At 35.2% G+C, this 24,454-nt stretch overlaps 7 protein-coding genes and 3 non-coding genes across 10 annotated transcripts; 3 read left to right on the top strand and 7 right to left on the bottom strand.

Moving 5' to 3' along the window:
- Positions 1-2,895: 2,895 nt before the first annotated feature.
- LOC105963123 (ubiquitin-associated (UBA)/TS-N domain-containing protein) lies at positions 2,896-10,132 on the top strand. Its single transcript, XM_012987494.2, has 12 exons — positions 2,896-3,251; positions 4,378-4,528; positions 5,022-5,117; positions 6,348-6,424; positions 7,483-7,562; positions 7,908-7,968; positions 8,226-8,293; positions 8,375-8,456; positions 8,735-8,818; positions 8,914-8,991; positions 9,177-9,296; positions 9,801-10,132. Exons 1-12 carry the CDS (start codon positions 3,084-3,086, stop codon positions 9,975-9,977), a joined length of 1,242 nt encoding a protein of 413 aa, XP_012842948.1. The 5' UTR covers positions 2,896-3,083; the 3' UTR covers positions 9,978-10,132.
- A 165-nt stretch (positions 10,133-10,297) lies between these two features.
- On the bottom strand, positions 10,298-11,401 carry LOC105963294 (F-box/kelch-repeat protein At3g23880). The gene has a single exon (XM_012987687.2). It carries the CDS (start codon positions 11,399-11,401, stop codon positions 10,298-10,300), a length of 1,104 nt encoding a protein of 367 aa, XP_012843141.2.
- Positions 11,402-12,961: 1,560 nt separating this feature from the next.
- Positions 12,962-14,575, bottom strand: LOC105963293 (F-box/kelch-repeat protein At3g23880). The gene is made up of 2 exons (XM_012987686.2): positions 13,579-14,575; positions 12,962-13,146 (listed from the first exon to the last, which is right to left on the bottom strand). The coding sequence occupies exons 1-2, from the start codon at positions 14,573-14,575 to the stop codon at positions 12,962-12,964; spliced, it is 1,182 nt and encodes a 393-aa protein (XP_012843140.2).
- Positions 14,576-15,927: 1,352 nt separating this feature from the next.
- Positions 15,928-16,998, bottom strand: LOC105970765 (F-box protein CPR1). Its single transcript, XM_012995596.2, has one exon. It carries the CDS (start codon positions 16,996-16,998, stop codon positions 15,928-15,930), a length of 1,071 nt encoding a protein of 356 aa, XP_012851050.2.
- An 889-nt stretch (positions 16,999-17,887) lies between these two features.
- On the bottom strand, positions 17,888-18,988 carry LOC105963291 (F-box/kelch-repeat protein At3g23880). Its single transcript, XM_012987683.2, has one exon. It carries the CDS (start codon positions 18,986-18,988, stop codon positions 17,888-17,890), a length of 1,101 nt encoding a protein of 366 aa, XP_012843137.2.
- A 281-nt stretch (positions 18,989-19,269) lies between these two features.
- TRNAK-CUU (transfer RNA lysine (anticodon CUU)) lies at positions 19,270-19,342 on the top strand. Its single transcript has one exon. It is a non-coding gene; the product is annotated as a tRNA-Lys (tRNA).
- A 203-nt stretch (positions 19,343-19,545) lies between these two features.
- TRNAK-CUU (transfer RNA lysine (anticodon CUU)) lies at positions 19,546-19,618 on the bottom strand. The gene has a single exon. It is a non-coding gene; the product is annotated as a tRNA-Lys (tRNA).
- Positions 19,619-20,273: 655 nt separating this feature from the next.
- On the bottom strand, positions 20,274-21,356 carry LOC105963290 (F-box/kelch-repeat protein At3g23880). Its single transcript, XM_012987682.2, has one exon. It carries the CDS (start codon positions 21,354-21,356, stop codon positions 20,274-20,276), a length of 1,083 nt encoding a protein of 360 aa, XP_012843136.2.
- A 593-nt stretch (positions 21,357-21,949) lies between these two features.
- TRNAK-CUU (transfer RNA lysine (anticodon CUU)) lies at positions 21,950-22,022 on the bottom strand. The gene has a single exon. It is a non-coding gene; the product is annotated as a tRNA-Lys (tRNA).
- Positions 22,023-22,356: 334 nt separating this feature from the next.
- LOC105963288 (putative F-box protein At3g51171) lies at positions 22,357-23,481 on the top strand. Its single transcript, XM_012987681.2, has one exon. It carries the CDS (start codon positions 22,357-22,359, stop codon positions 23,479-23,481), a length of 1,125 nt encoding a protein of 374 aa, XP_012843135.2.
- Positions 23,482-24,454: the final 973 nt, after the last annotated feature.

Below are 24,454 nucleotides of genomic sequence, written 5' to 3'. Positions count from 1 at the left end.
ATTAGCATTAATATTAGCATTAATATTACTATTAGTATTAGTATTAGTGTTAGTATTAGTATTAGTATTAATATTAATATTAGTGTTGCTATTAGTATGAGTATTAGTATGTGTATGAATATTATTATTAGTTTTAGTATGAGTATTAGTTTTAGTATTAGTATTAGTATGAGTATTGGTATTGGTATTGGTATTGGTATTGATATTGGTATTTGTATTAGCACATTAGCATTAGTATTAGTTTCGTATTAGTATTAGTATTAGTATTAGTATTAATATTAGTATTAGTATTAGTATTAGTATTAGTATTAGTATTAGTATTAGTATTAGTATTAGTATTAGTATTAGTATTAGTATTCGTATTGGTATTGGTATTGGTATTGGTATTGGTATTGGTATTGGTATTGGTATTGGTATTGGTATTGGTATTGGTATTGGTATTGGTATTGGTATTGGTATTGGTATTGGTATTGGTATTGGTATTGGTATTGGTATTGGTATTGGTATTGGTATTAGTATTAGTATTAATATTGGTATTGGTATTGGTATTGGTATTGGTATTGGTATTGGTATTGGTATTGGTATTGGTATTGGTATTGGTATTGGTATTAGTATTGGTATTGGTATTGGTATTGGTATTAGTATTAGTATTAGTATTAGTATTAGTATTAGTATTAGTATTAGTATTAGTATTAGTATTGGTATTGGTATTGGTATTGGTATTGGTATTGGTATTGGTATTGGTATTGGTATTGGTATTGGTATTGGTATTAGTATTAGTATTAAGTATTAATATTTAGTATTAATATTAGCATTAATATTACTATTAGTATTAGTATTAGTGTTAGTATTAGTATTAGTATTAATATTAATATTAGTGTTGGTATTAGTATGAGTATTAGTATGTGTATGAATATTATTATTAGTTTTAGTATGAGTATTAGTTTTAGTATTAGTATTAGTATGAGTATTGGTATTGGTATTGGTATTGGTATTGGTATTGGTATTGGTATTGGTATTGGTATTGGTATTGGTATTGGTATTGGTATTGGTATTGGGATTGGTATTGATATTTGTATTTGTATTGGTATTGATATTTGATATTGGTATATGTATTGGTATTTATGTTGGTATGAGTATTGGTATAAGTATTAGTATTGATATTGGTATTGGTACTGATATTGGTTTAATATTGATATTAATATCAGTATTGATTTTTGTATTAATATTAGTATTAATAATAATATTTGTATTAGTATTAGTATTAATATTAGTATTTGTATTAGAAGTAGCATGGAGTATTATACGTCGCTATATGAAGAATTAAGAGTAGAGGTGGCATAAAGATATCATCAATCCGGAATAGACGACTAATATTACTTGCGATATTGTCTACTAGGATTTTTCAGTGAATACGAATTTACATCATAAAAATTGTATATTGTGATTCAAATACACATCTGTTTTTTTTATTATATATATAATTATTTACTGTGTTAGTTTATTTGCAGTTTATGCAATTTTTATTGTCTACTCCACTAAATTTGTTTTTTTAGAATCGAGGTGATTTAGTACAAATTGTATTTATTTTTACACCTATAAGTGATTATGTTTCAGTAATGTGAATCACTGATTGCATTTGAACAATGAAAAATATGTATGTTACTCGCAAAGAGAGTTATACGAGATGTCAATGGATGTGTTGTAAAACACTACTTTGATAATTAAGTTTTATTAAGGATCCGAGTATATTGGACGAGATAGTTGTACCATTTGGATCATATAATACATATCTTATTTTATATATCACAATTTTCATTTTCTATATTTTCATTTATCATTTATTTTGTTTATATTGGTACTTAAATAAAATGTAATTGACATAGTTTTTAAATTTTTTAGATGATATCGTACTATATATCATCTATTGACTATTCAAAGTTTCCGTTCGATTATTTTGTCTAAAATATATATTTATTTTTTATATTACCCCATCATCGCATTAACATCCTTTTCATTCATAAATGTGTTTGATTTATCTCATCGACGTGTTTTAATCATTAAAAATGTGTACTTAGAATTGATCCCCGTGCATCGCACGGGTGAGTTACTAGTAATGACAAGTATAGTTATTTTTTAGATAATCAATTTATAAAGTGTTAAATACAATTTACAACCTAAAGTATACCCTATGTAGCACTTACTTTCTTAAAGTATCATTTGTAACATTTACCCTTCAAGCTAAATTTAATTTGTATTTTAATTCTAATACATAAAAAAATTATTTTTTTATTTAAGAAAATAACTAAAAGAATAATTAAATTATACAAATAGAAATATCTATTGAAAATGCAATATTTAAAAATTTAAAAATATTATCTTGTATTGGGTACATATTTAGTAAATAACATATAATTTATTGGAATAAGTACTCAAATATATTCATAATTCATATCGATATATTTTAAGAAATCAATACATAACTAATAGTAATCTTAAGTATTCAAATATATTTTAGTTCATTAATTTCATAAATTATATTTTCATTCATTATTACACAATATATATTACTTTTTATTTTTTTTCCAATAATTTAGTTTTTTAGTCACTTCTCAATATTTTATGATCCAATAATATTTAGATCGTTATGTTTACTAGTTTTTAAATTTTTAAATTTAAAATAATTGATGTTGAGAGGTAAGTGTTACGTAGGCTATACTTTAAGGGGTGAGTGTTACAGATAGCATAGTTTAGGGGTGTAAACTATATTTAGCCCTAATTTTAGAAACACTTAATCACTAGTGTAGGGACGAAAAATCTACATTTATGAAGTTTGACGGGTCCACGTGACAATAAACTATCGATAAAGGACCAAACCAGAATTTCCTAAATCTCAACATTCTCCAGTGTTCCGTTTCGATTCTCTCTCATCTGTCATTACACCTAACATTTCCAAAATCTGAACTCCAATTCCACCACAAACCCTAATTAACGACGCTCAAACTCCAAAATCACTCGATCGATTAGCGGATCGAAGATTTTCCCCAATCGCAGTGGTAGGTTTTCTCGTAGTGAAGTCGTAAATGGCGGGGGTATCATTGAAATGTGGAGACTGCGGAACGCTGTTGAAGTCGGTGGAGGAAGCGCAGGAGCACGCGGAGTTAACCAAACACACCAATTTCGCCGAGTCCACCGAGCCCGTGCTTAATCTAGTCTGCTCCGACTGCAGCAAGCCTTGCCGCTCGAAAACCGTAATTTTCTCGAATTTCGATATGTTTGATTTGCTTACGTGCTTGTGTTATTTATTTAGTTGTTTTTTTTTGAGAACTTTTGTTATCGCCTTTTTGTAATTGCGCAAATTCAATGATCAGCGTCAACACTTTTATGCTTGCAAGTTTATTGTGTTTATAAATGTTATTTGGAGGTGTAAGATGCTGGGAAATGGGGGTGTAGTTGCAGGACTTTGATGATTGCTAGGGCAGTAGGGAAAAAAAATTACTTAATGAGATCTCAGTATTCTTGCTTCATGTGAGATTTTAATTTTATAGTTATTGATATGTAGAAGGTACATATGCATATGTATATACAGTGATCAGTTGTAAATATTGGTCAAGGGCTTCTTCTTTCCCAAGAAATATGGTTAGGGCTCTTTAGATTAGCGTGCTTATGGTTCTTTTGCATTTATTGGTAATGAAGGCGTTAAACTTTCTAAACATTTAAAATATATAAGGATCTAAACCATTCATCACTGAAAATAGTTTGCTGTATGATCAATACCATTTGAAGATTTTCCCCTAAAAATTCTCCAGTAAAAAAATATATTCTGTAAATCCATGAAAATAAGCGTAGTTATGTGACTGAATTTTTTTAAACAGCATGCAGATATATTTCACGTTTTTTTTGGATCATTGACTATACTAGCTAGTGTATATCTGTTCCAACCTCAGCCTTTACCAACTTCCACTGGTATTTTTATTTTGACAAATGTAATATTTGTCTCAATATCTTAAGTTCAGATTTTTTAAGAATAACCTTACATTCCTATCTTCATTTTCACCTTTCTTATTCATTCAATTTTAACTATTTGTGTCCTTTTCTTGGGTATCTTTTCCTTCAAAGCTCAGCCTTCTGGTATAATATTAAACCCATAAGCATATACTAACATATTTCATACTTTTGCATCAGTTTTTTTATCTGTGCACTTATTGTTACGCTATGTTGCATCCTTTTTAACCGTGATAAAAAAAATGGAAAAGCATGCCCATATCACTGGTTCTGGAAAGGAGATAACGGTTTATTTTACAATCCTATAACAGCTTTAGAATTATCATGTGTGCGTGGCTTCAGGGTCTTTAATTCATTTTTTGTTGACCACAGGAGAGAGATCTGCACACTAAGAGGACAGGGCACACTGAATTTGTGGACAAGACTTCAGAGGTAACAAAGCCAATAAGTTTGGAGGCTCCAAAGCTTAAGGATGATGTGGATATGGAAGAAGCAGGCGATGGCAGTACTAGTCAACAAGAAGGTAGTCATCATATGTGTGATTTTTTGGCCCAGGTGCTTGATCATATATTTGAATTTAACCTTTTCTCCAGCTAATTTTTTAATTGATTTCGAGCTGATTATTATTTGTGTGTAATTTATGAAAATAATCCTTGGTAGTCTTGATTAGTTTGGTAGGAGAAAAATGTAATGAACAAGCACTGTTTTTAAATTTTTTGATGGGAAGAAAGACCTTTCCAAAACTTACTACTCAAGTTTATTGATATGTCTACTGTGAAGTTAGTTTGTGCAGATTTTGACTATCTCTTAGTAATGGGGACTAGAGTTTGTAGTAGTGAAGTTAGTTTGTGCAGATTTTGACTATCTCTTAGTAATGGGGACTAGAATTTGTAGTACATATCTTTTTAGTGGAGTTGAAAACTTTTTTCTCTATGCATGTGTGCCTTGTTAGTGCATTTTGTTATAGCTTATTTCATCAGCTTACTTCCGCTCCCTGATGCTTTTCCTCTGTCTAGAAATGGTAGTTCCTGAAGTCAATCAGCAGCTATTCTCAGAGCTTGAGGAAATGGGATTTCCTAAAGAAAGGGCAACTCGTGCACTTCATTACTCTGGTATGCTCTCTCGTAAATACGAATTTATTTCTCGTCATATTCTGTTTCTCCCTGATACTTCACACACATTTAGTTCCATTTAAGTTTACAGTAAGAACAACTTTCATTGAATCCCATATGGCACAATTAATATTAGGTCGAACGCCTTATGTTTTGAAAACCTTGAGCAACGGAGTACATGTACTATAAATATTCTTTTTTTAATGCAGAGTTTACATATTAAGTATCTTCCCGCTGTATATCATGGTAGCTATCCAATAAACTTGTGGATAAATAGGATTTAGGCTTTATCAATAAATTAGCGATTATTTTTAAATAGTAGCGTAAATCGTAACCAGATATTGCATCCTTCTGCATGGTTCAAATTGATGTTGATCATTATCCTTTGAGTGTATCACACAATTAGCATACTTGGTGTGCATGCCTATAAAGAAATCATAAGTAGAACAGTTAGATGTTAACCAGTAGCTAAAATTCATGCAAGAGGATGTTTCTTGTATTATAGATGTTCTTGGCTATTACTTAAGAATAAGGATGAAACATTTAGATGATTAAGAAAGGCTGAAAACTTTAATGCCCCGAGGGAGAAATAAGCAGGTTAGAATCCTTGTCGTTTAGTGAAAAGGATTAGGGTTTCTGTCTAATGGAACAGTATTGGTAGGTGCCGATAAATAATGAAAAGAAGCTCTTCTAGGGTTGTCCACTGTCTAGTAATGTAATGTCATCAATTTCTAATGTGGTCGAACTTCTGATAGTTGTGAATTGGATATAATAAGAATTATATAGTTTTTACAATCAAGAACTATTATGCGGTTTGACAAGGATGACTACAGCATACATTTTGAGATTCATGTATTAAGCTTGGTGTGTTGTGTATTAGGATTTCTTTATTCCCTTTTAATTGCTTCATCCTTTCTTTATTTCGTAATGTTAAAAGCCATTGCAGGACCAGATAGATAAATCTAATATTTTTATAATTTCAATGTAATCTGTAGAAGTTATGGGCTGATGCCAAAGCAATATATATATATATATATATATATATATATATATATATATATATATATATATATATATATATATATATATATTTGACTAGGGCCCCCTTTCACACGTACCTGCATAACATTACTTTTTGTAGGGTTTAGCACATGTTTGATTTTCTGTGTTTTTGTAATTTCTTTTTAAATGAATTGGTGGATTATATATACTCCTTGATTTTTCTTCCAGGCAATAGTAGCCTTGAGGCTGCTGCAAATTGGATAGTCGAACATGAGAATGACCCGGATATCGATCAAATGCCACTGGTATGATACTTTTTTTCTTATGCATTATTGCGTACCATCATTACTTGATATTTTGTTGTGATCACACTCCCCATCCCCACCGTCTCACACGTCTCCTCCCTCTTTTGAAATAGAACGTGAAAGGTTAAATTGCTAATACCCCCATGAGGTAAGACTAAATTACTAAAACATACTCTTGTTTGTGTAATTATATTTACCCTTTCATTACCATGACAAAATCTTTTAGATTCTAAGAATATTTATCCAAATATTCCAATTTTACCCTTGTAATTATCAAGGGTGCAATTGAAAGATTTGATTTATTTATTTGGAATTAATTGTAATTTTTAGATAATATAACATTCATCCGATTTATAAGATATTGCACGACTGATTTTTCCCCTCCCAGCTCATTTGCCTTTTCTCTATCACATTTACATGATATCCTCTAACGTGCAAAAAGAAAAGAAAAAATGTATTGCGTTTGTCTGTAACTTTGAAGTTCAACTTTGTGTGTATAAAAATAGTCATCATATACGACCCTAAAAGGCGAGAGATATATGAATGAATATAAATTACAAAGCTTCTAATTTTGTTGGTAAAAGTAGAACTCCAAGAACTCTAATGTTGCGAAAAAAATGTATCTATTTTCTCTAGAAATAATACAAATATATAACTGATATTTCATTATCAAGATATTTTTTGCAATTTTTTAATAAATTATGGGCAGTTTTGGCATTTGATATTTTTCATTAAAGTTTGCGACCTATCATTAGTTTGAGGGTAAATGTAAATTTGCAAACAAGAGGGAGATTTTTGTAATTTAGACATACTTCAGGGAGGTTATTAGTAATTTAAATTTCTATTTTTCCTTTTTTTTTTGTGCATTACCTCACTGGTGCTTGTTCTGGATAATTTGTAAAAAGAGCTTATTTACTAGGCATATGTACCCTAGGGCCTCGTCATATTACGCGCCTAACTCTATATGTCCGCTCTCGGTAATTTGTTAATGTCTTTTAATTTTCTGACACATTTTTACCACAACTTTTGTTTTAATCTCCCCTGCTGCTCATATTTAGGTACCTGTCAATTCGAAAAAACCTGTTCCAAAGCCATCCCTCACACCGGAAGAGATTAAGCAGAAACAACAAGAATTAAGGTACCCTTGGATTCTTGATGTTATTTTTTCCCTCATCTTTTTTTCTGACAACTTCTGCACTGTTTGCTTGTTGATGGAAGCATTGTATTGATAATGGCTTTCTGCCAGTTAAAACACAGACTCACTCGTTTAAGTGACACTTGCTATAGCAATCATTTGCTGCACTGTCATTACCAAAATCTTAACTAATTTTGTCGTCATGCATGATTGGGATTCTGTTTTCGTCCACTTGAGGTCTTGGTGTGCTCCTATTTCCAGATGATGTTTATAGCATGTAATTTTTTTTTTTACATGGATTTGTTTCTTCATTTTTTTGCCATCCTCTGACCACTTCATTAACTTCAGGGAACGGGCTCGCAAAAAGAAGGAAGAGGAAGAAAAACGAATGGAAAGAGAAAGAGAGAAGGTAGATTTTGTACCCCCTCCAAAATTTATGTCTAGATTCCTGCATCTAGTTCTTAATTCTCAAACTAACTATTGGAATTGGGAACCACAGATTTATTACTGAACTTCTTATGTATTATAATGTTCTTAGAATCATATGCACACTTCGTATAAATTTATTCTTTTCTATATAGTAATTTGCTGTTTCTGCATTGACCTATTATTTCTTGTAATTTCATCACCGAACTCTCCGTAACATGGCTTCAAACATTATGGCAGGAAAGAATTAGAGTGGGGAGAGAGCTGCTTGAAGCAAAACGCATTGAAGAAGATAATGAAAGAAAACGGTCTGTCACACTTGCATATTTCTATTTGAATTTTGGCATTAATGGTGGATATGCTCAATGTGTTGGGGTTTGTTCTTACAGTATACTTGCACTGCGGAAAGCAGAGAAACAGGAAGAACAAAGAGCTAGGGAGAAAATTCGTCAAAAGTTGGAGGAAGATAAGGTCCTTGTGCTATTCTCCTCCTATCTATTTGATGTCTGAATATAATGATTCAGGCATTCAGCAAGTCGTTGATGTATTGTATTTGTTTATTCTGTGTTCTGTAACGGGGATTGGTTTTTGTTTTTATATTCACTATATGCTATCCGTTCAGTATCTAACTACTCTTCTAAGAGGCAGATAGACAATACAAATCCATGATTGGTTAGAGTATTAGAATAAATTAATAGAATAGTATTCCCTTCATTTTTGGCTGAATCAATTTGTTTGAGCTCTGACAGGCAGAGAGACGTAGAAAACTTGGGTTGGCCCCAGAAGATCCAGCTGTTGTAAAGCCTTCTGCTCCACCGGTGGAGGAAAAAAAGGTATTGCTTCTGCTGAATTATAATGTATTTATAATAATAATAATATTGTCTGCTGTATTCTCTTTTAAGCTGATCTTCTTGAAATACATCTGCAGAGCTTCTTGCCTATCCGCCCAGCTACAAAGGCAGAGCAGATGAGAGAGTGCTTAAGAACCCTTAAACAAACTCACAAGGTAGTAACTACATGTTCTGGCTATGAATAAATTGTATAAATTTGAGTTAAAAAACGAGTGTTAATTTTCTTTTCATTGGTATGGATGATTTTTTACCCATTGAAAAATATTCTGCAAGTTCCGGAGAAAAGAGAGATTTCTATTCAGGATTTGTAGTTATGCATTTTCGTCTTTTGATTGAGTAGGAGGATGATGCAAAAGTGAAGACCGCTTTCAACACACTTTTAACTTTCGCAAAAAATGTTGCAACAAATCCAGGCGAGGAGAAATTCCGCAAAATTAGACTCACCAATGCTACTTTTCAGGTTCATTTTCTTCCGATATTTTTGTTTTTGTATATTTGTTTTAGTTGACTTTCTCTGAACAAGCCTTGACTGAAAATCTCATATGATCGTGGATAAATCCTTCTGGAGTCATCTATGTAAAAAAAATAAAAATGATCTGTTAGAATCCTGGACCCATAGGTAAACTTTGTGCAATAATTGAGTGTCCTGTGTCTTTCCCCGTTTATTATTGAGTCGACTCAGAGACTCCAACCGTCAAATGCCAAATCTATACAATAAATATTTTTTATGCTCCAAATTAGCATTTGAAATTGTTTACCTAAATACTAGTTCGCCGTTGAGAACCTTGGTGGGCAGAAGGCCAAGGGCTTGATTTAGCTGACGCAATCTCTCTGCAATAGATATTTCTCTCTCGTAAACATACCAAGTGACTAGTTATAAGTTATAACCCACAATCTCAAAATTTCATACCAATCCTTGTAATATATAGTTTGTTGATTATAATACGTTTGTCATGATTGACAGGATCGAGTTGGAAAACTGAAAGGAGGCATTGAATTTCTCGAACTTTGCGGATTTGAGAAAATCGAAGGGGGCGAATTCTTGTATCTACCACGAGAGAAAGTTGACATCCCGGTGCTTCACTCTGCAGGAAGCGAGTTAAACAGTGCCATCAATAATCCTTTCTTCGGAGTTCTTTGAATCTTATGCACTTTAACATAGGCTCGTGTTTATCATCCATGTTTTACCAATATACCTATCACTTCAGATCATGGTTCGCGGGAACGGATTTTCCTATGGGTTTTTTCGTGCTATAAAGCTACTGCAGTATAATTACAACCAGTTCTTCGATTTTACTTATGTGCAAACTGTCATTTTTTCAAGTATGTTTTATTTGGTATGATAACAAGTAAAACAAACACAAATAAGATTGAAGACAACACCATAGATTTTGCTTTTTTAATGAATAAGACATTCTTTAGCCAAAAAAAAAAACGAAAAGAAAAAAGTCTATCGAAAATTCAAGATATCGAACGAGTCTCCGTTTGCACAGGGAAATACAGACTATTCCGATATTGAACTAATTCACTGCAACATGTGCTATATAAATTATGAGTCTCGGTCCCGTCAATTTCTTCAAACGTCTTCTCAGAAGGGCTATAGTAGACGAATGTGTTCTCATCCAATCGAATTAAAATCTTGTTTTCGACGAAACAAAGCACTCCTAGCCACCAATCCCGAGGCTTCCTTATTTCAAAAGTTAGCAACTCCTCCCAATTAGGGTTTCCCCCGGCATCAATTCCCTTTTCCTTTCTCCAGATCCGAAATCGTAACATATCATCGTCACCTTCTCCGCTGACGCTGTACAAACACATGTTCTCTCTCAAACAAGCCACACTGATAGTAAGGTCACAATCACTATTCAGTTGTTCGGGTTTCTGCAAACCCTTGAGCTCGTCAGTTCTCGGATCGAAATACACTATTTGAATAGTGTATTTGTCGTCCCTTAAAACCCAATAGGTAGCTCCATCAACAAAGATTCCTTCAAAAAAGCCACGGTATTCGATTCCTAATTTCTTTTCCGACCAAGAATTGTTCTTACACGAATAAATCGCGTAATGTTTGTCGGTAATCAAAACAACCTTGATATCATCCGTTAACCGGTCGTAACAAATCCCGCGATTCTGTGTACAAGTTCTACTATACGCGTAGGGGCATTCGAAGTATATCTCCCTCCGAGTAGATGGATTCCACAGCACATGTTTTTCGCTATAGTCGAACCTACTGCTGCCCAAGAGTAGTACGCCGTTACATTCACATAATACTGTTTCGTAGGGAATACTGTTACTATTCGTCGTCGATGGTATCGGTACCGCATCGGCGGCGTGGAATTTCCGACCTTCCAATTTAAACAAAGGATACCCTCCTTCAATACGAGGTCGTTGCTTAGATATGAAGAGATTGTTGGGAGAGTTTTCGAGATGATTTCGGACGAATATGGGATCGGAGATTATCGTATTCCATGACTTGCAAACTGTTTTGAATCGAAGCACAGACTTAACTGATGATAATTTCAACAGCATAATTTCGACGATCTCAGGTGGAATATTCGTCGATGATGCCATGTCTCTTTTCCAATGTGTTAGTCGCTTTTTTTAGGGTTTAGTTATAATATATTCATAGAGCTTTACTTATATATATATATATGAAGTCGATCGGTACAGCTAGGTTTTATTATGTAACAAGTTTTTCAGCCTTTTTATTTAGCCCGGCCCGGTGGAATATTCGACTTTCGGCTTTCTTTTATAAATTAATAGAGTTGGAGCTAACACAGTTCTATTAATTTAGTGGAATATTATATTGTCGGATTAATAATTTAGTACGTTAACACCAAGTCAGGACCGAGATAAATTATTATTTAAGCAATTATTAATTTATCATTGTTCAAATGTATCAATGTTCGAGACTCGATCACGGATTGTGAAGCTAATTGATCGTCGATCACGGATTGTGAAGCTAATTGATCGAGCCTACTTGATTAGGGTTTCACCGGCCAAGTTACAACGGAAGATACAACGATTCGGGTAAATGGAATCGAAACAACTGAATAACAAAAGTTCTTCTTCTGTTTTACTTGTGTGCATGCATACTGTCATTTTTTTCAAGTGTGCTTTATTTGCAAAGATAAGAAATGGAACAAGAAGTAAAGAACTGTACTTAAGTAACCAATTCAAAACAAAACAAACACAAATAAGATTGAAGACAAAACCATAGATTATGCTTTTTTTAATCAATAAGACATTCTTTAGCCAAAAAAAAAAACGAAAAGTAAAGAAAAAAGTCTATCAAGAATTCAAGATATCGAACGAGTCTCCGTCTGCACGGGGAAATACAGACTATCCCGATATCGAACTAATTGAGTGGAATAATTGCTACATGTATTAGTTGCGTCGGTCCCGTCAATTGCTTCAAACGTTTTCTCATAAGGGCTATAGTAGACGAATGTTGTCCCATCCAACCGAATTACAATCTTATTTTCGACGAAACAAAGCACTCCTGCACACCAATCCAGAGTATTTCTATTTTCGAAGATTATCAACTCCTCCCAATTAGGGTTACCCCCCACATCAATGCCCTTTTCCTTTCTCCAGATTCGAAATTTTAACATACAATCATCGGAGAAGCCGTACAGACACATGTTCTCTCTCAAACAAGCCACACTAATAAATATGTTACCATTACAATCATTAATCATTTGTTCAAGTTGTTCGGGTTTCTGCAAACACTTGAGCTCGTCAATTCTCGGATCGAAATAAACTACTTGCGTAGTGAGGATTTCGTCACTTAAAACCCAATAGGTAGCTTCATCAACGAAGACTCCTTCAAAAAAGCCACGGTATTCGATTCCTAATTTCTTTTCTGACCAAGAATTGTTCTTACACGAATAAATCGCGTAACCCTTTTTGGCAATCAAAACAACCTTGAAATCGTCCGTTAGCCGATCGTAACAAAGCCCGTAATTCGGTGAACAAGTTCCACTATACGGGTAAGGGCATTCGAAGTACATCTCCCTCCGAGTAGATGGATTCCACAGCAAATGGTTTTCGCTATAGTCGAACCTACCGTTTCTCAAGAGTAGTACGCCGTTGCATTCGCATAATACTGTTTTGTGGTGGCTGTACTTCCTATTCGTCGGTGGTGCCGGTACCGCAATCGGCGGCGTGGAATTTTACACCATCCAATTTAAACAAAGGGTACCCTCCTTTAATACGAGGTCGTATCGTACTTAGGAAGAGATTGTTGGGAGAGTTTTCGAGATGATTTCGGACGAATATGGGATCGGAGATTATCGTATTCCATGACTTGCAAACTGTTTTGAATCGAAGCACAGACTTAACTGATGATAATTTCAACAGCATAATTTCGATGCTTTACATATATATATATATATATATATATATATATATATATATATATATATATATATATATATATATATATATATATATATATGTATATATGAAGTCGATATATAGATACAGCTAGGTTTTATTATGTAACAAGTTTGTAAAAAAAAAAAAGACAATACCGTAGATTTTTTTCTTCTTTTAATTAATACGGAATTCTTAACCAAAAACCAAAAGATAAAAAAGAAAATAAAATAATCATAATAATAAATAGTGTTTACTATATTATGTTGCCTAATTCTATTCTCTTGATGCATAAATCTATATATCCAGATATGAAGCTTGTGGGAAATAGAGACTACTTGCATAAGGAACAATTTCACATCCATATATACCAATCTCTTCAAATTCTTCGAACGTCTTCTCGGACGGGCTATAGTACACGAATCGTTTCCCATCCAATCGAATTAAAATCTTGTTTCCCACGAAACATAGCGGTTGGAGCCACCATTTACTCCGAGCCATCAAATTCTCGATCGTTACAAACTCGTTCCAACAATTCTCGAAAACGCCCTTCTCCTTGATCCAGATTCGAACCGTGTTCTCGTCCCTGTCGTCCCAATACAAATAAAGACTCCCTCTCAAAGAAGATATCTTAATAGCTGACGTTTCGTCGCCATTAAGTACTTCGGGCTTCTGCAAAGTCGTGAGCTCGTCGGTTCTTGGATCGAAATACACAACTAATTGTCCGGTTTCCGAAACCCAATAAATAGCTCCGTCGACGAATATTCCTCCATGACAACCATAATTACCAATCTCTAGGCGGGTTTTCTTTTCCGTCCAAGAACGGTTGTTACACGAGTAAATTGCATATTTCATCTCGTAAACAAAGACAACCTTGAAATTGTCCGTTATCGCATCGTAACAAACCCCATAATCGTTCACTAATTCAGATCGTCTAAATGTAGGCGGGCCTTCGAAATACGTCACGTTTCGTGTAGACGGATTCCACAACGCGTGTTTTCTGGTGTAGCGCCGAGGTTCCTTCAAGAGTAGCACGCCGTTGCATTCGCATAATATAACGTCGTAGATGTAGTGAATATTCTCCTCTACTCGCTCGGCGTGGATTCTTTGACCTTCGAATTTAAATAAAGAAAATCTTTGGATACTGTTCTTGTATGTACTTAGGAAGAGATTATTATCATTCCGGGAGTTTTTCGATTTTTCGAGATGTTTGCGGACGAATACATGATCGGAGATCATCGTATTCCATGACTTGCAAACTGTTTTGAATCGAAGAAGAGATTTGACCGATGGTAATTTTAACAGGATGATTTCAACAACGTCGAAGGGAAGATATAATGATGGTGTTTTCTCTAATTCAATCGCCATGGCTTTTCCAATGTGTGTTAATTCGCTTGTTTTTTAGGGTTTATTTATAGATAACAAGTTTTGGCCCGGCCCGGCCCGACAAGCAATAATACTTGGTTACTTTCTCGGCCTATAGATAATCAAATTATGTGGATAAATTATTTGGAATACGTCATATATATATATATATATATGCATAAAATAAATATATAAATACATATATTTATTAATAAGACATTCTTTAGGGAAAAATAAAACATCAAACTGCACTGCAGAAGCTTTATATATATATATATATATATATATATATATATATATATATATATATATATATATATATATATATATATATATATATATATATATAGTATTTAAGAACATGCAATGATCGTCGAGTAGTGAAGATTATTTCTCCGAACAATATCTCTGCAAATTCTGCGTTCGACTTTTCGAAAGGGCTATAGTAGACAAAGCTTGAATAATGCGTTTCGTCTTTTCGAGAAAACCCGGTTTTAGTGCACGAATCTTCTTCGGTAATGCTTCGGTGTGGAATTTCCGACCTTTCGATTTGACCAAAAAAAATACAATAAAATCATGTTTTTAGTATCAGATGATTATGGACAAATTAAATACATGATCAGAAATAGTTTTGAATTGAAGAAGAGTCTTGGCTAATAATATGCGTGTTTGTAATTTTAGGGTTTATGTGTTGCTTTCGAATAGAGGAGTGATTTTTTGAAATTTTTTTATTTTATGCAAACAATCACCAATTTTTGTCATTTCGAAAGTTCATTCAAGACTTACTCGAACTATTACTCAATAGAAAATCATAGCTTTGGTTTCGACTCATCGGGATAAGATTAGTCTTTTATTAGTAGAAGATTAGTCTCTTAGGGCCTCGTTTGGTTGGCAAGATAAAATTAGTCAAGATAAGATTAAATAATCTAATGAGACCCAATTATTTTATTGGAGCTTGAAAGGTGCAACAAAAAAAACTCATTAAAAGGCAAGATAAGCCAAGATAAGACAAGATAAGCCATGATTATATAATTTTGGCGGGTCGACCCGGCAAGTTATTGAGGATACCAAACATCAAATTAAGTCCAACTATTTAGTTAATCATGGCTTATCTTGGCAACCAAACGGGGCCTAGAAGTACTAAAAGACAAAAAAAACTGTCAATTTTCCCGAGTGCAGTTGACTAACTCTAGAAAACTCAGAATAACTGAACAAAAACACATCACTCCGACATACTAATGCATAAGTACTCATCAAACCGAACTGCTTATTAGCTTTAATCTACGCAACTTGCGGAGATCGTAAAGGAGAGATCGAGCTTACGAAACGAGTAATCGTCTTTGCACCACACAAGACTATCCGGACAGCGTCTTTGTCTTGACAGCTGGAAAATACAGACTATTCTGATACGGAACGAGTCTACATAGATCCATACCGCAATCTGCAATAATTTTCTCAACCGTCTTTTCGGAAGGGCAATAGTACAATCCGAAGCTTGTGCAATACAACCCGATTAAAATCTTATTTCCGACAAAATGTAGGAATTTAATAGACCTAATGGGATTCGTAGGCACATTCTCAATGGCAACGAACGCCTCCCAATCGTTAGAATTCTTTTCCTTTATCCAGATTCGAATTCCTCTCTCGTCGTCTCCAGTATTGTTGCAGTACAAACACAGGCGGCCTCTTAAACAACCGAGACTAAATTCGTCATAATCTCCCAGCTGTTCGGGCTTCCGCAACGCCTCGAGCTCGTCTGTTGTGGGATCGAAACGCGCCATTTCGAAACAAAAGAGCCAATAGAGAGCTCCGTCGGCGAATACTCCCGACCAGCCAACGGAATCGTAGCTTCGACTCTCTTCCACTTCCGTCCAGGAATCGCTATTACACGAAAAGATTGAGTAAGAACTCCGTTTCATGACAACGACCTTGAAATCATCCGTTATCGGATCGTAACACAACCCGTAGTTCACTGTAGAACCGTACGGGTCATCGAAACACCTCACTCTCCGAGTCGACGGATTCCACAGCACGTAATTACTGGTGTTGTTTACGCCGCCCGACGAGTCCCTCAAGAGTAGCACGCCGTTACATTCGCATAAAATTACCATGTTGCCACTAGGGTTTTCCGATACTCGATCGGCGTGGAGTTTTCCACCTTCCAATTTAAACAAAGAAAACCCTCTTTCAGTATCTCCTTTTTCAGTTAGGAAGAGATTATCGTTATTATTCGGGGAGTTGTTCGAGTTTTCGAGATGAATACGGGTAAATACGGGATCGGAGATTATAGTATTCCATGACGTACAAACTGTTTTGAATCGAAGCAGAGACTTAACCGGTAATTTTAACAGCACAATTTCGATTATCTCCGGTGGGAGATTATTTGAGTATTCCATGACAGCACAAACTGTCTTCTCTTCGGCCATGTTTTTTTCAATTTAGAGTTTCAAAGGAGGGCAGCATAATTTAACCTAATTGAATAAAAAATCTTATTGGCCAGTTCTTTTTTATTTTCTTTTCTTTCTTTTGAGAAGACTAAATTTATTTCGGCTTAATCCCAATTTTCACCCTTGAAATATACTATTTTAGAACAGGCCCTCGAAATATTTTTTCCAAAAAAATAAAAATACTTCAACTATTTTGGTATCAAGTTATCTGAAAATCATATTTTCTTCCTAATATTTCCACCAATGTGATAAAAGTTTTTTTTTTTTTAAAGAAAATATAGTTTTTTCTTCAATAATCCGGTGTGAATTTATATTTTTACACTTTGTGTGTTTTAGGTTGGATGTTGAAGAAAATAACAATTTAATTTTTTATTTTGCAACAAAAAAAAAAAAACAACGATAAAAAATTTGATGAAATTAAATTCTCTTCCAAATTCCATAAAAATTGCTCTCAGTTATTCATAATCAGTATTTGCACAACACAATTAAGACGATTAGTTGGGAATTACGACAAGAAACGCAGAAACCTAACAATGTTAAGCATCGAACTTCGATTTTTGTTAACGATTGTGCAATGTTGGTTTTTATTGTGACCGAGCTCGGTATAAATTTGGTGTTTTCTTTACAGTATCACGGACTTTTTATTTTTTATTGTGAGGTAAAATCGACAACTTTGACAATCGTAATGCATATATGATGTCGATGAGAGCGATGCATTCAATCGGGCGATAATATAATATATATATATATATATATATATATATATATATATATATATATATATATATATATATATATATATATATATATATATATATATATAATAAAACCGAATTTGCTGAGCTTTAAATCAATATAAGAAACTCGACTATTCCGATACGGGACGAGTCTTTGCAGGGAAGCAAAGACTATTCCAATACGGAAGGAGTCGACTGCAATCTTCTTCTACATCACCACCGTCGACTTCGAATTCTTCGATCGTCTTTTCCGAAGGGCTATAGTAGACGAATCTCGAACAAGACAACCCGATCAAAATCTTATTTCCCACGAAACATAGCGGTTCAAGCAACCTCATAGTCGGAAAACACCCCACATTTTTCTCGATAATCGCAAACTCCTCCCAATTAGGATTATTTCCAATAATACCCTTTTCCTTTGTCCATAACCGAATACTCGTCTCGCCATTCCAGTACAAACACAGCTTGCCATTCAAATTAGCACCGATATTATATAGTTCTTTCGGCTTCTTCAACGTCTCGAGCTCGTCGTTTCTCGGATCGAATCTCACTAAATTTCTACCCAAAAACCAATAAATAGCTCCGTCAACCGATACTCCCGAACGACCAGCGCCACGGTATTTCCCCATTCCGAATTTATTAACCTTCCAAGAACTGTCCCTGCACGAGTAAACTACGCACTTCGTTCGAGAAACCAAGACAACCTTGTAATCGTCCGTCGCCGCGTCGTAGCAAATCCCGGCGCTAACTTTCGCACACAGATGCCAGATGGCGAACTTGTGCGACTCGATCGGTTCCAACTGATCGTACCCGTACGGGCAGTGGAAATCGATCCGGCTCCGGGTCAACGGATTCCACAACACGTACTTGCTGTAGACGGTCGAACTGCCGCACCACGATAGTACCATGCCATCGCAATTGCATAGTACGACTGCGTTGCAGTTGTAGGGGCTATCGATTACTGCTTCTTCGGTGTCGAGTTTTCGATCATTTAACCTAACGAGGGTAAACCCTGGTTTCGTAGTCGTGTACTTTAGGAAGAGATTGTTCGGCAAGGTGTTTGAGTTTCGGAGATGTTTGCGGATGAATACGGGATCGGAGATCGTCGTATTCCATGACTTTGAAACTGATTTGAATCGAAGAAGAGATTTAACTGCTGATAATTTTGATAGAATAATTTCTATGATTTCCGGTGGAATATTCGATATTGATCCTTTCTGTTTTTTCGCCATGTCTTGTTGGTTCGTATTAGGGTTTGAAGGGATAAGTGAAATGGCCGAGGGCTAGGGTTTTACTCTGTAAGAAAGAGGGTTGGGCGATAATATATATATGGCTAGGGTTTTAATGTTTTTTGTTTATTTAATAATGGAGAAATTAATAATGCAGTTTGTAATATCTGATCTGATGAAAGCAAATCGTGTAAAGGTAATTGATTTAAGAAAAATATATATACGTTATAGATGGATGATTCAGCTAGTAACATCTATATACAACTGAACTTGAAGGACAATTAGCCCGTCTAGCTCAGTTGGTAGAGCGCAAGGCTCTTAACCTTGTGGTCGTGGGTTCGAGCCCCACGGTGGGCGTAATTATTATAAATATATTATTTTTTTGAATTTTGTGTTGACATATTAATTAAATATTGTTAATTATTGTTTTGGGCTTTTTCCTTTTCTTTACGAAAGAAAGCAAGGGTAGACCAATTTCTGATAGTGGCCATAAAACTTGACAATGTTTTTGCTGCCCATCTACATCCATTAACAAAAATTTAAAAATAATAAAATTTAAGCGCCCACCGTGGGGCTCGAACCCACGACCACAAGGTTAAGAGCCTTGCGCTCTACCAACTGAGCTAGACGGGCCTACTGTTTGACAAATTCAGTTAAATATTGTTGTAATCAGTCCACCTATAAATTATCTTTTTTCCTTTTATCTTTTTTGTTTAATAAAAATATCTTCAAATATTTGGTTACTAATTTATTTAGAGGAAATACGAGTTTATAATAATCAGAAATATCAAGCTCAGAGAGGAGAGAAGCAGCCCTCATTAGTCATTACAATGGAACCCATTCAATTTTTATAGTTCATAAGTTAACATTCCCGCCATTTCTATCAATTAAATCAAAGTTGAATCAACTAATTTAAACCCATCTGACTCGGCGTGCGTACATCAATTGACTCATCTAATTTAAGTGAGTTGCTCGAGATTTATAAAACGGCTTAACTCAAATAAAAATATGTTACCTCTAATTAGTCTCGTTACCAAATTAAGATCAGTTCATACATGTTGCACGTGATCTTCTTTCGTGTTCGTAAAATGCGATTATATGCCAATTAAAAACATCAAGAATCAAGGTACGTACCTTTCGATGCTTGATGTTACATACAACTTCTGCATGTACTATATATTCATGTGTTTATAATATAATAAGAACAAATCCTGAAAATTATTGTAATCGAATTAAAATCTTATTTTCCACGAAACATAGTGGTTTACGCGAAATACATCACACTAGACTATATACCCCGAAATGGAATTCTGGGGAAATACATACTATTCCTATACGGAATCAATCGACCGAAAGGTATATCGGTATCTTCGACGACTTCCTCGATCGTATTTTCGGAAGGGCTGTAGTATACAAATTTGTTGCCCGGTATTTGAATCACAATCTTATTTTCAACGGAACCTATCGCTTCGGACCACCAAATCTCTTTCGGAAAATTCTCAATAGTTGCAAACTCATTCCAACAATTTACGAAAATGCCCTTTTCCTTCATCCACATTCGAACCCTACTCGAATCTTTGTACATGCAGTACAAACACAAGCCGCCTCTCACACAAGCCAAGCTAATATACAAATTGTACCCATCGTAATCACTACTATTTAATTCCTCGGGCTTCGGTAAAAACTTTAGCTCGTCGGTTCTTGAATCGAAATACACTGCATGCGTGCGATTTCCCTCTCTCAAAACCCAATAAGTGGCTCCATCGACGAATATTCCCGGCGCACAAGTAACGCTGTAGTACGCCGTTCGGAAAAGTTTCTTCCTCGTCCAAGATTCGTCGTTACACGAGTAAATCGCGTAGTTCCGTTCGGCAATCATGACAATCTTGAAATCGTTCGTGGCGTGATCGTAGCATACGCCGTGGCTCACGACGTTGCCCTCGTTGAACGCATCCGGGAACGCGACGAGCGTCTTCTGTCGGGTCGTCGGATTGCACAGCGCGTACCGTCTGCGGCAGGAGGGGTTAGTGCTGCTCGCCATGAGCAGCAAGCCGTTGCATTCGGCGAATATTATGTTGAAGCCACTCGAAATATTCTCCAAGATTCCATCGCCGTTGATTTTCCCGCCTTCGAATTTAAGTCGAGAAAACCCTATTTCGGTACCCTTCATTTGATACGTACTTACGAAGAGATTGTTCGGAGAGTTTTCCGACGACGACCGGAGATAATTTTCGACGAATGCGGGATCGGAGATTATCGTATTCCATGACTTGCAAACTGATTTGAATCGGAGAAGAGATTTAACCGACGGTGATTTTGACAGGATGATTTCTATGATTTCAAACGGAATATTCTCAAATTCTGCTGCCATGTTTTTTTCTTCTTCCGATGTGTTCGTTTGAATTAGGGTTTGTTTACAGACTGGTTTTGAATAACGGCGTGCCTTTTATAGAGTTTCGTGACACGTGGATATTTTAACTGCTTTTATTGATTTTATCTTTTCTTTTCTTTAATTTCCTTCTCTCTCTCTTTTTTTTTTCAAATAATATATTTTTCATTATTGAAAATAAGAAAATCAAGAAATATGTATAGATTATTAATCAGAAAGATATTAGTTAATAATTAAATCCCGTGGTTACAAGCTTTTGAAGATGACAACATTGTGCTCGTAATATCGGTTAATAATTTCTTTGTGGGGTTTATGGGGTTAACTTTTGTTAATTATTCCGTCAAACTTAACCGCCTGTATCGAAATTCAAGGGGATCATCTGCAAAAATGAAAGCACAAGGAAATCATTTGCGAAAAAAATATTTTGACGACTAATCGTTAGGCGGAGGGGCATTATAGTAATTTGTTCCAAACCCGAGACATAAACAAAGAGGGGATCAGTACAATATTAGCGGCCCGTCTAATGTATCAACACAAAATTAAAAATAAACAATAATGAAAAATAATAATTCTTACGCCCACCGTGGGGGTCGAACCCACGACCACAAGGTTAAGAGCCTTGCGCTCTACCAACTGAGCTAGACGGGCTACTTGTACAATTTTTACTCATTTATATATTTATACAATACATACGTAATATGAGCTAGACAATTAGGTTGGATTATGGATCGGGCCGATGAAGCCAAACCTTAAATATTCCATGTCGGGCTCAGCCATACATAAAAAGCCCGAAAAACCTTGTTACATAATAAAACCTAGCTGTATCTATATATCGACTTCACATATATATATATATATATATATATATATATATATATATATATATATATATATATATATATATATATATATATATGTAAAGCTCTATATATGAATATACATAAAACCCTAAAACAAGCGATTAACAAATTGGAAAAGAGACATGGCATCATCATCATCATCATCGAATATTCCGTTTGAAATCATAGAAATCATCCTGTCAAAATCACCGTCGGTTCAATCTCTTCTCCGATTCAAATCAGTTTGCAAGTCATGGAATACGATAATCTCCGATCCCGTATTCGTCCGAAATCATCTCGAAAACTCTCCCAACAATCTGTTCCTAAGTACGAAACGACCTCGTTTTGAAGGAGGGTACCCTTTGTTTAAATTGGATGGTCGAAAATTCCGCAACGCCGATGCGGTACCGATACCACCGACGAATAGTAACAGTCGCTACGAAACAGTATTATATGAAGTATTATGTGAATGTAACGGCGTACTACTATTGGGCAACAGTAGGTTCCACTATAGCGAAAAACATGTGTTGTGGAATCCATCTACTCGGAGGGAGATGTACATCGAATGCCCTTACGCGTATAACGAAGCTTATAAACTGAATTACGGGATTTGTTACGACCGGTTAACGGATGATTTCAAGGTTGTTTTGATTATCGGCGATCGTTACGCGATTTATTCGTGTAAGAACAATTCTTGGTCGGAAAAGAAATTAGGAATCGAATACCGTGGCTTTTTTGAAGGAATCTTTGTTGATGGAGCTACCTATTGGGTTTTAAGGGACGACAAATACACTATTCAAATAGTGTATTTCGATCCGAGAACTGATGAGCTCAAGGGTTTGCAGAAACCCGAACAACTGAATAGTGATTGTAATGGTGACCTTACTATTAGTGTGGCTTGTTTGAGAGAGAACATGTGTTTGTACAGCGTCAGCGGAGAAGGTGACGATGATATGTTACGATTTCGGATCTGGAGAAAGGAAAAGGGCATTGATGCCGGGGGAAACCCTAATTGGGAGGAGTTGCTAGCTTTCGAAATTAGGAAGCCTCGGGATCGGTGGCTAGGAGTGCTTTGTTTCGTCGAAAACAAGATTTTAATTCGGTTGGATGAGATAACATTCGTCTACTATAGCCCTTCTGAGAAGACGTTTGAAGAAATCGACGGGACCGAGGCTCATAATTTATATAGCACATATTGCAGTGAATTAGTTCAATATCGGAATAGTCTGTATTTCCCTGTGCAGACGGAGACTCGTTCGATATCTTGAATTCTTGATATACTTTTTTCTTTTCGTATTTTTCTTTTTTTCTCTTTTTTGTTTTTTTGGCTAAAGAATGTCTTATTGATTAAAAAAATTGCACGGGCACACCCAAATTCTTGTGCACCCGTGAGCTTTGGTTCTTTCTTCGAAACCAAAGTAGCTCTTATTTTCTGTTGAGTAATTAAAATTGGTGATTGCGAATAAAATTGGTAATATTTTATTTATTTATCTTATGCATAGACGACGTACTCCAAGTTAATTAGTATTGCATGTCGGGCCGGGCCGGGCCAAAACTTGTTATCGATAAATAAACCCTAGAAAACAATTCGCAAGTCATGGAATACTATGATTCATGATCCCGTATTTGTCCGAAAACATGAAAAACCCTCCGAATAACAATCTCTTCATACGTACGAGTACTGGAAGTCTGGAACCAAAAGAGGGTTTTCTTTGGTTAAATCCGAAGGTCGGAAAATCCACGCCGGAGCAGCACTGGAGGTTAACAAACTCCCCGGCTATGACGACGTAGTATTATTATGCGAATGCAACGGGGTTCTACTCTTGCGATTCGCTCCGTGCGACAACAGCATATCGAGAAAGTACGCACTGTGGAATCCATCGGCTCGAAGGGAGATACATGTATTTCGACTACCCGTACGCACTTAGTGCACGTGATTCTCCGATTCACGTGTTCTCCCGATTTTGAAATGATTGTCTACATCACTATGTTTCTTGGAAGATAAGATTGTTATTAAATTAGTATCTGTCTACTGCAACCCTTTCGAAAATACGTTTGAAGAATTTAAAACTGCCGGTATACAATATTGCGATAGATTAGTTCAATATAGGAATAGTATGTATTCCCCGAAAGGTTCGTTGCCGGAGGTCTGAATAGAGGAAGACGATGCCCCATGTTTTTGTGTTATAATTACGTGACCGTTTTCTAAGACACACAATTTTCTGTTTTAAGGCCTCGTTT

This window comes from Erythranthe guttata, chromosome 14 (genome assembly GCF_056151865.1).
Source record: "Erythranthe guttata isolate IM_541 chromosome 14, IM_541, whole genome shotgun sequence".
Taxonomy (NCBI): Eukaryota; Viridiplantae; Streptophyta; class Magnoliopsida; order Lamiales; family Phrymaceae; genus Erythranthe; species Erythranthe guttata.
This window is presented reverse-complemented; position numbering and strand designations above follow the sequence as displayed.